The sequence below is a fragment of the Leptodactylus fuscus genome, chromosome 3 (assembly GCF_031893055.1).
Source record: "Leptodactylus fuscus isolate aLepFus1 chromosome 3, aLepFus1.hap2, whole genome shotgun sequence".
Classification (NCBI taxonomy): domain Eukaryota; kingdom Metazoa; phylum Chordata; class Amphibia; order Anura; family Leptodactylidae; genus Leptodactylus; species Leptodactylus fuscus.
Genome location: NC_134267.1, coordinates 109,710,350 through 109,723,608, shown reverse-complemented (window position 1 = coordinate 109,723,608; position 13,259 = coordinate 109,710,350). Strand labels below are relative to the sequence as shown.

Below are 13,259 nucleotides of genomic sequence, written 5' to 3'. Positions count from 1 at the left end.
TATATATTATAGCACAAGTGTTAAAAAAAACTTTGACAGCGGCAAAAAGCATTGCATTTTACAGTACCTGCAAAGTGGATGGCATTCTGGCTAATGTCATCCATACATTTCAGAAAAATATGTGCATATACTCACAGTGTCACTTTATCAACGAGTTCCCCATAATACTGATTAGTGTGTAAGGAGAAAAGGATTTTTTTAAAATATATCTCCTGTCCCTGTCACTTTGGATGACCCCTGACCCTTGGTTCAAATCTGCATTTGGTAATCCGTAGTCATGGGGACCGCCGAACGCATTTGCAAGCAGTGAGCAATGAAAGCACACGGACCCCATAGACTATAATGGGGACCGTGTGCTTGCCGTGAGATCTCTGTCATGTCTACTTTTCTGTCCACTAGTCATGTGGACAGAAAAGTAGATTGTGAAGTACTTACCTGTCAGCATGTTCCCTGCAGAGATCTCGCGTCAAGCACACGGACCCCATTATAGTCTATGGGGATCCATGTGCTTTCACTGCACACCGTTTGTAAATGCGTTTGGTACTGATGCAGATGTGAACGAGGTCTGAGGAGGGGATATTATGGACTTTTGTTCATTTCATGCCTCCATTAACAATCAGCATATTTGCTGCTGAATGCAGTACCTATGTAATTTTACAGAAAGAAAAAGTAAAAAAATAGACTTTCTTGTTAATGAAAAATTTGTATATTATTTATTTTATCATGATAAAAACCATACAACTTAACATTCAGATGCCAGATTTGATGTTTTTTGATCATCTCAAAAGTAATAAAAACTGATCAGAAACTCATATGTACCCACAAAATACAAGGTGTTGTACAGCTAAGGCCTCGGTCACACCTGCGCCTGCATTCCATTCATGATTTCCGTCCCTGAACCCGCTTAAAAGCTTGCAGGACTTTTCTTTATGCTTTTTTCGGGCAGACCCGAAGAACGGAAACTCAGTCGCAGTTGTGAACTGAGCGTAAATTGAAATTAAATGTAAAAACTTATGAAAGCGGGATACAATGTTACTACTAGTTTAAGGCCAAAATACACTATAATGGGGTCCGTGTGTTTTCTGCGTGGTGTCCGCACGGAACAGGTGGAGAGATAAGTACTTCATGAACTACTCTCTCCTGTCCGCATGACTCGTTTGGAGACCGCATGGAAAACACACAGACCCCATTATAGTCTAAGGGTCCATGTGCTTTCATAAGCTCACTGCTTTTTAATGCGTTCGGTATTCCGTTCGGGGGTCCCCATGCGGACTCCCCGAAAGGAATACCGAACACAGAAGTGAACCAGGCATAAGACACCAGAGTTATGTGCCAGCAATATTTATTTGCGCCATAAATTCATATTCTGCAACAAAAGTGACTTTTTTTGGGAGGGTTTTTGCAATTTTAATGTGACTGTTGGGGGTTAAGTAAACCACTCACGTTCTGTAGCTGTGAGTACATCTCAGTTTAACTCTGCCTGAACTAGGTGGAAGATGGAGATTTACTAGATGGTGTCTGTTTATGTTTACTGCAGTAATCTCTGATGCAAACCAGAAGGAATCCCTTATTTCTCCTTAGGTAGTTGATATCTAGGTCCTACTTTTCTTGTGAAGAGCAGTGCTGAGAGCAGTAGGCTGCTGGTTGGAATTAGGGTCTGTTCACACAGCGAAAACCTATTCTGCCGCGCGAATTCTCCATGCGGCTAGCCGCAACGAGATGCCGATGCAGTGCTTCCATATCCTGTTGCAGCGTACTGCTCCTGATTAGGCCCGAATGAATGGGCCTAATCGGGAGTGAGTCTCACGCTGCAGATGCCGCGGCTGTCTGAGAGCATGTCACTTCTTTTTCTCGCTAGCTGAAAAAAATTGCTAGTGGGGAAAAAAAAAGGGAGTGGCTCCCATTGAAATGAATGGGAGCCTTTTTTGCAGGCGGATTTTGAGGCGGATTCCACGGGTAAAAGCTAGTAAAATATAAAGTTATCACTCATCCACAAGGCTCTCCATAATGCCGCACCTCCCTACATTTCCTCCCTCATCTCTGTCTACCGCCCAATCCGTGCTCTCCATTCACTCAATGACCTAACACTTACATCCTCTATTATCAGAACCTCCCACGCTCGTATACAAGACTTCTCCCGAGCTGCACCACTTCTCTGGAATGCTATACCCCTGACAATCAGATTAACTCCCAATTTCTACAGTTTCAAACGCAAACTAAAGACGCATCTTTTCAGACAGGCCTATCACAATGTCTAACGTAAACCGTTAACCCTCCTCTGTCCCTGCTCCCACATTTTCCCACATGATATGATGTCATCTCAGGCTAACTTTATATGTCCAAGCTCCATCCACATGTTAAAGGACACGACTGTCGACGGCTCATAAAGTCTTATGTTTATGTAATGACAGTCACCTCTATTACAAAAGTGTCTGACCTCTGTATAAGCAATGCCGCCCCTGCTACCTCTTGTGTCACCCCCTCTACCTCATAGATTGTAAGCTCTTGCGAGAAGGGCCCTCAGTCCCATTGTGTGAAATGACTTTCTTTGTAATGTATCTTTCTGTCTGTATTTGAACTCTACAAATTGTACAGCGCTGCGGAATATGTTGGCGCTATATAAATAAAATTTATTATTATTATAATTTATTATTATCATATGATGGATAAAGATGCATGCCCAAAGACCTCCATCTATAATACTGGGGTCAGTCATGTATCTGTTATGAAACTGGATGAAAAATTCCAGCATGACAGGTTCCTTTAAGGTGTCTCTTATTTATAATGTAGATCATGTACTGCAGTCGCCAACTCAGAATCATGAATAATGTACACGTACTCTTGAGCCGTAACTAAATGAACCCAGCCTTGCCATTTGCCTTGCTTGGCACTTGGAGATCTTTAGACATTTCACCGAAACTTTCCACAGAAACCAACATTCAGTTTCTCCTGAAAAGCAAAAGGGAAATTTTAATTAAATGTAAAATGTGGCCAAAACATGTTACACATTATATTAACATTGATAACTTTGTTTTGACATGAAACAATCCCAATCTCCACATCCCACATTTGCACAGTGTAGTGAGCAAGGTACAGAACGGGGGTTGTAGCATCAGTTTGGCACAGGAAAGGACCTTCCGTCAAATGTGCTCCACAATATCATAACCCCTTTTTATGATCAAGAATAATATATGGAAAGTGCATGATGATATTTGCCGTGCATAGCAAATGTCACGATCAAAGTAAAAAGATGAATGAAGTAGCTGCTCTCCTAGTTACAGAAGTATAGCCTTTATACAATCACAAGTCTTTAATGTGACGTCTCCTCACCTATATTCCTTTTCTTTCCACGGGTTGCTATTGTAATCTTTACATCTCACACCTCTTCATTTATATCTACACCATCTTTAGATTTCTTGGAAATTGTTTATATAGTAGGTGGACCCTTTGAAGGTCATCGAGATTGTTCTTTCTTTCAAGACTGCCTTTTCAGGTTCTAGGTGAGATTAGAGCGAATATATTTTAGAAAATATTTCTTCTTTGTTCATCTCTAAATGCATCCTAGCCATTTCTTTAGCCTAGTTAATAGATGTTAGAAAACAGGAGCTACAATGTCTTAGTGATATCTTCCTTCCATTGTGGACTCGTTTTTGAGGTATACAATACTTTTATAAGCATAATGGGTGGTGTTCAGTGATCTCAAGTAACATAGTGACCAACAAATTGCTCATTTTAACAAATGTCCCCAGCCTTTAAAGGAGGTTATTTGTGATTCATAACACATCCGCTCCAGAGCTTCCTGTTAATTTCCTCCTTTATTGGAATGAGTACAAGGTGTCATAACAAACCTCTTCTAATGAGGTATTAGTCAAAGATGAAACACATATTTCAGATAGTATTTATTAATAAGTACTTTTATTTCAAACGCTTAGTTTTAATTATCAATCATTTCTTTATTCATTTTTATTAGTATCAGAGCTCGTTCACATCTGCGCCCGGGGAGTCCGTTCTGCAGGTTTCCATTTTCTGCACAAAACTGAGCAGGAGACAGAAACCTGCCGTCATCTTTCAAACCCATTCATTTGAATGGGTTTGAAAAGTGTCCGGCTGGTGAGCGTTTTATGCTCTCCGCGGCGAAACAGTTTTTTTTAAACCGGACACAGAGTCGGACATGCAGTACTCTGTGTCCGGTTTAAAAAAAAACCCGGTTTTGCCGCGGGGAGCATAAAACGCTCACCGGCGCTCACGGCTGGAGTCGGCATGACAAGTTTCCGTCTTCTGCATGCAGAAACCTGAGAACGGAGTCCAGACGCTGTGAACCCAGCGTCACTGTCTGCTCCATCGGCACCCCAAGGCTTGTTTCAGTGGAAATCCTCACTGCAAGTGAGCGCAGCAGTATAAGGAAAGAAACCGGGACTGCTGTTGTTGCACACATTTGGGGAAAGGCCCTTTCTTGCACCAAATGTGTGCCACAACCCCTGTTCTATGCCTGACTCTCCACATTGTGCAATTGTGGGCAGATTTGGGCAGGGTGTGGATAATATTAATTATAACAGATTCCATAAATTATAATAGAAATCTATCTATGCCAGTTCCTCACTGCCCCATTGTATGCTGTGAAGTAAGTATGGTTGCACCCAGACTTTGTAACATCTGAGGATGGTTACTCTGCAAGTGCCACATGACAAGTCATAGTGGGCACTGTTTCAGATTTTACGTGAGGGCCTGAGAATTTTAAAAGTCTGTGGATATCCCTTCTAAGTACTATGTTCAGAAGTTTTGGCCACACACTTTGCAAAGAGGTGCAGAAGATTAGCCATACAGTCTCAATAGACAAAAATGCATATGGTAAGAGTAACCACATATTATGAGCTGGGGCGGCATATGTAGCTATGTAATATTCTTCTTAATCTCAGACTGTAATTATGAGGTGTTTACCTTGCAAACTATTGCATTGTTACAGGCATAAAATAAAGCACACAACTGTACAATCGCCATAGACAGAATTTCTTCTACTAGTGTGAATCATACTGAAGAGATCAGTGACGTAAACAGCTCTGTCATAGGTTATCACTTTTGCCACAAGTCAGTGTGTGAAATTTCTCATCTACTAGATCCTTCCCCTAGACACCTGTAAGAGATATGTGACATGGAAGCAGCTGTTGTAGGAGTATCAACAGCTTAGTCATGAGGCGCTAGGGAAAGCAAACTCGCAAAGATGGAGCCACCAAGTGCCTGATCTTGTGCCATGTATAATTGCCTACCTGCTATTCATTTACTTGCTACAGAACTCCAGCTAGACCTTCTCGTCCAACATCAGAGTTTGATCTTACATGTGCTCTTTCCACAAACGCAATATAAAATTGTATGGAAAGCCTTTCTAGAAGAGATCTGGGGATCTCTGGATTACAGCTGCAAAAGCAGGTCCAACTATCACATTTTGGCTAAAGCCCAACGTTGCAGAAAAGCTTATTTTTTCTTGTTGCAGATTTTGCTGTGTTTTTTGAGCCAAAGTTCAAAGAGGACTACAAGAGGAATGGGAAATACATTGGAAGTTCTTCTACTTCTCCCTTCTGCTCAATCCACTACTGGCTTTGGCTTAAAAAAAAAAAAATCACAGCAAAATCTACAATGAAAAAAAGCAGCTTTTCCGCAATGTGGGGCCTTAGCCTTCGCCCCTGCTTTTGAAATGCCCAACAAGCTCATATAAGTGTCTGCATACTCTTGTCCATACAGAATATGAGTCTCTGTAGCCCATTATGAAGCCATTTGAACGTTCCAGTATGGACAAAAGCAAACATTTTTCTAACCTTTTAGTTAAACAGAGGTGACTTAATCCATTAGTACACTGCTGTAATTTTACTTTCACATAGCCTTACCTATATTAATATGAACAAGATTATACAGTGAGTGCTCTTGGCTGAGGCAGTTTTTATTTATGAAGTAAATGTTTGTATTTAAGAACAAGCTGGATCTTTACCGTATAAACTAAGTTTACATGAACACATTAATAATGCATAAAGTACAAATAGCCTTGTGGGTTTATTCACAGACAAACTCTTTACTATATGGCTTGGCCTACTTAAAGGGGTTGTTCAGTTCTGCAGCTTTGTTGTTTTCTTCCAGTGGAAGGGGCGCTGCTTGTGACTGCCTAGGTCAACCAGTGGCCTTATTAATTCCACTGCAAGGGTCAGGGCACATAGAGTTTTTTGGCGCTGATTTTGAGGCTGAATCCACCTCAAAAAAAGCCCAATATTGGGAGGTTTTTTTTGGAGGCTGATATTGAGGCAGATTCAGCGTCAAAATCAGCGTAAAAAAAAACCTCCATGTGCACTGACCCCAAGAAGACAGCCGAACTACAGGACCGGCCCGTGCTGGGAGGACACTGGAGCACCAGGGACAGGTGAGTATATTTTTTTGTGTTTTTTTTTTTTTATCTCCCTGGCGTAATTAAAAAATAAAATTTATTGTGGTTGTCCAGGATGGATCTATATTTTAAGCTAAGCCCCTCCCCCATGCTCTCCACCTCCAACTTTCTAAATAACATTTATTAATAACTTTTTTCAATTTTTAGCAAGTTCCATAGACTTCAATACAGTTGTATTGCAGTCTATGGGATTTGCTATCAAATAATGACATGTTCAAATGTTCAAGCCCCCTAGAGGGGATAATAAAATAGGATAGAAAATGCCTGGTCTATAAACTTATAAATATTTTTCCTGTATACGACGTAGTGGGAAAAAAAATCTAAAGTGTCAAACTGCCATTTTTTCACTGTTTCAACTCTGACAAAAATTTGAATAAAAAGTGATCAAAACAATAGACCTTCCCCAAAATGGTAACTAAAAAGTACCCCAGATCCCACAGAAAAAGACACCCTATCCATCCTCATACATGGAAATATGAAAAAGTTATGGGTGTCAGAATATGATGACCCTTAGAAAAAAATTTTTTTGCAAAGTGGTAGATTTTTGTTAAAGCAGCACTTTTCTCTCCACATTTTTCGTACGGAAACCACACGGACCCCATTTTAGTATGGGGTCTGAAGGTTTCCTAAAGTAACCGCTTTTTTATGTGGATTAAGTTTCTGTTCAGTAGGTCCTTAATTGGAATCCCAATCGCTCATGTGAATGAAGCCTAACTCTGAACTTCTTGATGATAACTACAAACAGAAAGTGCCATATTTGCATCAGTCATTGATCTTACGATGGAGCAAAACAACAGACTGAACAAAAGTAGTGTAAATGATGGCTTAGTTTGTAAATGTCAAGTGCTCCAGTGTATGACACTCTATGACTTTTACTTGTGTCAAAGGAGGTTGTTCATCTTAAGCAAATGTTCTCTTACATATATGATAGTAACAATGTTGTTTTATGTGGTATTACATTTTACAGGGTATTCTGTTTGATTCATACAATGTACTACAGATCTCATCATGTATACTAAATGACTCTATGCTTTTCTGTGTGTACAGGAAATAAACTTTTTGTTTACTAGCAGTGCTGTTCCATAATAGTTTATACGGGGCTCAGCATAATGGGATGTATTGTAGAAATTAAGGAGTCTTTACATATTTATTGTGTTGATTTGTGATGAACCAAGGACCTAGGAAACCAAGTAATAAAATACTCATGTAACAAAGGCTAAATAAATAATGATAATGTATCAGCGGTATGTTAGGAGAAGAGATACACCCTCTCTGTAAATGGAAACTGTAGAAGCCTGTTTCCTATTTTTAACTAAATACATTTCCTTTTCTTTATTTCCCTCTAGTCTAGATCACCATCTGCAGAATCACCTAAGAAAGACAGCACAAAGAAACCTGTCTTGGGGAAGTTTGGGAATTTGTTTAACTCTACTAAAAAGAAACAGAGCAAAGGTGTCCCCGAGTCTCCCACAAGTCCAACAAATGAAAAGACACTGACTCCCAAGTCTTCAGAAAGAGAGAGAAAAAGAGGTCAGGTCTTAGGAGCCTCCAGCCCGAAAGCTCAAAACCACCCTCCTGGTGGATCCAGTGTTGAAAGTGCATCAGATCAGCAATCCCAGCCTGTTTCTCGGCCTACATCACCTGAAGGTCAACGTTTAAAGGTTACCTCTAATGGAAGTAGGGATGCTGGACGTACCACTGAGCATAAAAATGTATCAGTACAAACACCTGGCGAATGTAGTGTAGCAGAAGCGGAAAGTCATGTTCATTCCCCTGATGCATTGTCAGACACCAGTCAAGCATTCTCACGGAGCCCATCGAAAGTAGACAGGCAAAACACAGAGAAAATTGTCCGACAATTAATACAGTCACCTGTAAGACGAAGTTCCACTGATGGAGAAGGAAAGTCCAGCGTAAGAAGGGTTTCACAGGAAATTCATATTGTTAAAAATGGTTCTCCCAAAGTATTGACAAAGAAAACTGCTAAATTCTCCAGCAGAGTATCAGATCCAAAAATAAGAATATCTGAAAGAACTGTGCAGAAATTAGGAAGCACAGAAAAATTACATTTTTCTAAAGTAACATCACCGGTGGCATCTGGCAGTGATGCAAAAAACCAACTATCTGCTGAATTGAACTTGTATCCAGACACAGCAGGGGGCAGTAGAAGTTTAAGTGAATCAGGACCTGCAAGTGACTGCTCGCCATCTCTTAGTCCTTCTGAAGGGGAGGTTTTTACTGAACCTCTGCAAGCAAAGCTGAAAAGGCAAAATTCTAGCGAGAATGCAAAGCTTTTAACATTTGATATTTACCTAAGTAAAACTACTGGAACTGATTCTCAATCATCCGTAAAAGTTTGTAGCAACGGGGACTCGCCGGAGAAAAGTCCTACTACCAGAAAAATGGGGAAGAAGAGACGTTCACTGAGGTCTCAAAGCAGCCACGAGGAAAGTAAAGTAGAGAATACTGTGCTACAAGATAATGTTTTTGATGAGAGTAACTTTGAGGGGGTTAGGGAGTATTCAGATACTCTGCATAGGGATCTGACACCTGAGTCTAATGGCCATGCCTCAGCCAACCAAGAAGTAAAGGCGGGAGTTAATCACAAAGTGTCGCCCAAGGGTGAATCAGACAAAGATAAACAGCAACACCCAGCCTCCAGCCCTACCAGGAAAAAAAATTCTCCCTCTTCTCCAACAGATCGCAAGGCACATGGTAGAGATTCTGTGTTTAAGAATCAGACTGCAGCAGCCTCTGCCAAAGCAACCGAGTACAGCCAGCCTGTTCCTGTTTCCACAACAGACGCCTACGTGGAAAAGGCATCTGAATCCTTAGCTGAATGTGGTGGAGAAGACTCATATAATACTGCCGGAGAGAATAGCCGCGCTATTACTGAAGGTGGTGTGGACAGGAGGACAAAGCAGGGAGAACATATATTGCAGTCTCAAGGCAATACAAACCAGGCATCAAAGGTTCACGTTTCCCTGAATGACAGTTCCAAGTCTACAGTAACATCCAAGCTCAACATGTAAGTACATATGTTTTGTCAGTGCTTCTGGAAATGCTTTGACATCTGATTGCTTAATAATATTTCACAATCTTCAGTAAACTTACCTATACTGAAACAATAAGGTTATCTAGAAATATCTACCTGTATATTCCAGTGTTCACCACTGTATGTAGTACTCAGCATTCAGTGGATATTTCACATGTTAAACCCTTCTCGACCAAATGCACTACCAAGATGCATTAATAATATGTTCCAAGCAGTCTATAAATACTTTTCCCTTGACTGTATTCTTCTAAAATGCTTATAACGTATTCACTTTTTCCATAGTTAACATCCCGCCTAGTGAAAGCATGTAGCTAAAAATTCCCTTGACATTTTCAAAAATGGATAAAACCGTGTGCCCTAAATATAACAATGACTGCAATGATATGAGCATCAGTTTAATATTCGTGTTTTTTTATGTGTTATTCTTAAACTGTTCTGGGAAAGACATGACCATTGAATTCCCCACTGAAGACTTCAGACTCCGTGTAATGAAGAGACATTTATCAAGTTTCAGGCTATAAAATTCAGGGCTGGTTTTAATTAGCAGCAGAATTTGTACATTCGTTAACTATTTAGGTTTTTGGTACAATCATTGTATTTATGTAAATGTATTTAACTAGATGTTTTCTACAAAATTGAGGAAATAACTATATGCGCCCCCCCCTGCAATGAGTATGTCCACCTTTTGTATCTAATCGCACAAACAAGCTAAACCACAGCAAACCAAAGCTTTTCCGAGCTCCATTACTTTGTAAGAACTGAGCATTAGTCATTGGGTTGGGTGGCTATACATATTAGATGAAAGTCTCCTACACCATTTTCATCAGACTGAAATTATAAAGCATGGAGGCAGCGGATTGGACAGCCAGTGGTCACAGTTTAGGTTCTGGCTCCAGGATCCTTGTGTAGGGTGTTGGAAATTAACTTTGACAATGACTCAAATCAAATCAAATCAAAAAATGCTTTATTGGCACGTCCGACTCATTTTCTAGATCTAATGATTATATTACGGTAATGATTTTCAGGTAGGTTTGTGCAGTATAATAATTGTAGAAACATATTTCAACCAACATATTAATCAATTGGAACCATTTCTAAGTAACACAAATTTGAGTCTTAATTATAGATGGAATTTAATAATTAAATTTAATGGTAAAGAAAATGCCAGATTTGCCATTTGTGTCTAGCCTATTCACTTCTCCCTGTTAAAAACCCAAGAACGCTCAACAGTATGCATGTATACGACGGTTCAAAAGGAATAGTTGTCAGCCAACAGCTATGTAAATGTATGGCAAAATATACTCTTCGATTACTTGCCACCACTGTGGAGGCTTCTTACATTCTAATTGTAAAGCCAGTTTGCAATTCCAGGGGTAGGGGCACAACGATCAGGCCTACGGGGAGAGGTGGGGCTTGCTGTACTGGTGTTAAATTCAGCTTCTCATTTCACATGGCAGGCATGGTGCAGCACCATCCATGTTACCAGGGAAGCAAGTCAGAACCTGTTAGGGGGAAGGGTAAAAGAGCCATCAAGCAGTTCTGGGCCCCAATACAAGTTATACGTGTATTATAGATTCAGTTACTCATTTGTAACTTGCATTGGAGCCCGGACAGTGGCGATGTTGCAGAATCAGAACATGGCTGCAGAGACACCGCTGATCTCCTTTCTGATCTGCATGATGCTTGTTGAATGCTGCCTTGGTTTGGAGCACAGATGGGCCTGAGAGTAGGGAGGTGGGCAGGTGAGTAGGTGATTTTCTCCCAGAAGTCAAAGTGCTGCTTATCACTGTCACCACTATAATGTATATAATGTAAAGTTGGGCGGAGGACAGTGTGTAATATAAAGGGGTGGGGGAGGAGTGTGTAATATAAAGGTGGGACAGGAGACTATAAACATTTTAGGGCGTTGTGTGTAATATAAAGGTAGGAACTCAGTATTATATGTGAGATCGATTAAAATGCTTTATACAATATAAAGTGAGAGTTGTTACATGCATCATTTCAAGGGGTCAGTGTATAATATGAAGAGGTGTGAGAAAGTTTGGGGCATAATGTATAAAGCATGGAAGATGAGGTTCAGTTGGACAAGTGAGTGTTAGTTGAGGAGGGCCTCCTTCTAAAGTTTGTCCCATAGAACTGTTGTTATGCCACTTCTGAAGGGTTAAATAACACTATCGCAGACCTCTTTGCGTGATACAACAGGACACATATTGAACATAAGGCAGTAGTATGTTATGCACCAGTTATACTGAATAACAAAGTTAAGCATGTTGATTACTAAAAACAGAATTCTCATCTGTGCAGAGAACCAGGGATTTGCCAAGTATTTGTCTTTATAGCCCGCTATGAAGTAACCTGTCATCTCAGCTTAAACCTGCCAATATCAAGCAAGCCCAATTTATCTGCTAGTTTCCTGACTTATATTGTAAATCCACTACTCATCTGCCAAATGCTACTATGCAGTCTTGTTATCAAAGACAGAGGAGTACAAATGTGGGTGGATGAGAGCTAGGTGGATAATAAGTGACCGAAAGTCAACAACAGCTCCCACATGTCACAGAAATATAGTTTATCCATACTTGTGCTGATTGATAGTTGTCAGACATGACTGGGCAGATTCATGACTGTCTAAAGGAAAAAAGTAATTGGGGAAAATTTATTATCATTATCATATTATCATTTTACGCCAGATTTCTGGCATAAAGTCACACATGGCTCTGAAAATGGAAAAATGGCTGTGGCATATTTCAGTTTGTAGACAGTAAGGCTGAGGCCCCACGTTGCGGAAACAGAGCTCTTTTTGTTGCAGATTTTATTGCGGTTTTTTGAACCAAAGCCAGGAGTGGATTGAGCAGAAGCTAGAAGTATAAGAGCTTCCTAAATATTAACCATTTGTTCTGTAGTTATTCTTAGTTTTGACTCAAAAAACCACAACAAAATCTGCAACAAAAAAAAGCTGCGTTTCTGCAACGTGGAGCCTCAGCCTAATGCCCTGTTCACATCTATGTTTAGATTCCATCCGGGGGAGTCCGCCTGGGGACCCCCCAAGCGGAATACCAAACGCAATTGCTAGCGCTGGTGCAGTAAAAGCACACGGACCGCATAGACTATAATGGGGTCTGTGTGCTTGCCGCCAGATCTCCGCAGGGATCTTGTGGACAGGAAAGTAGTTCCCAATCTACTTTCCTGTTTGCATGATTCGTGCGGGCGGCAAGCACACGGATCCCATTATAGTCTGTGCGGTCCGTGTGCTTTTACAGCGCTTGCAATTGCGTTTGGTATTCTGTTTAGGGGGTCGCCATACGGACTCCCCTGGACGGAGTCCAAACACAGATGTGAATAGGGCATAAGGCTAATATCCTACATAGTTGGCCGTAACAAAAAAGTGCTGAGGGAAAGGCCGCGGTGGAAATGCATTGCGGTTTTTCTTGCAGTGCTTTTCACAGAAAGTCTGCAGAGCTTTCCAAAACCACAACGATTTTTCTGCAGCTCCAAACCAAAGTGTTTACACCACGTGGGCCTTAATTTTAAAGAATTTTTTCAAATATAAATAGTTAAAAAAAAATTCCAAGCAAAGATTTTTTCAGATTTTTTAGTTGTGACAGGTTTTTTTTTTATTTTTATTTTGATGGGTTGCCAGTGGATACAACCATCAATACAGGAACTTTAAAACATTGCAAAAACGTTACAACTTATATTTGAAAAAATGTTTCAATTTTAATGATCTACAAATTGAAATCTATTTATGTTCATGGGAAAGCCCAGTGAATGTTTTTT

The 13,259-nt window shown here is 40.4% G+C and overlaps 1 protein-coding gene across 1 annotated transcript in view; it reads left to right on the top strand.

Moving 5' to 3' along the window:
• CRYBG1 (crystallin beta-gamma domain containing 1) overlaps positions 1-13,259 on the top strand; it is a 180,277-nt gene that overhangs the window by 111,426 nt on the left and 55,592 nt on the right. The window contains exon 4 of the mRNA XM_075268126.1: positions 7,774-9,455. Within this exon, the coding sequence (XP_075124227.1) occupies positions 7,774-9,455 (1,682 nt within the window). The remainder of the gene's footprint in view (positions 1-7,773; positions 9,456-13,259) is intronic.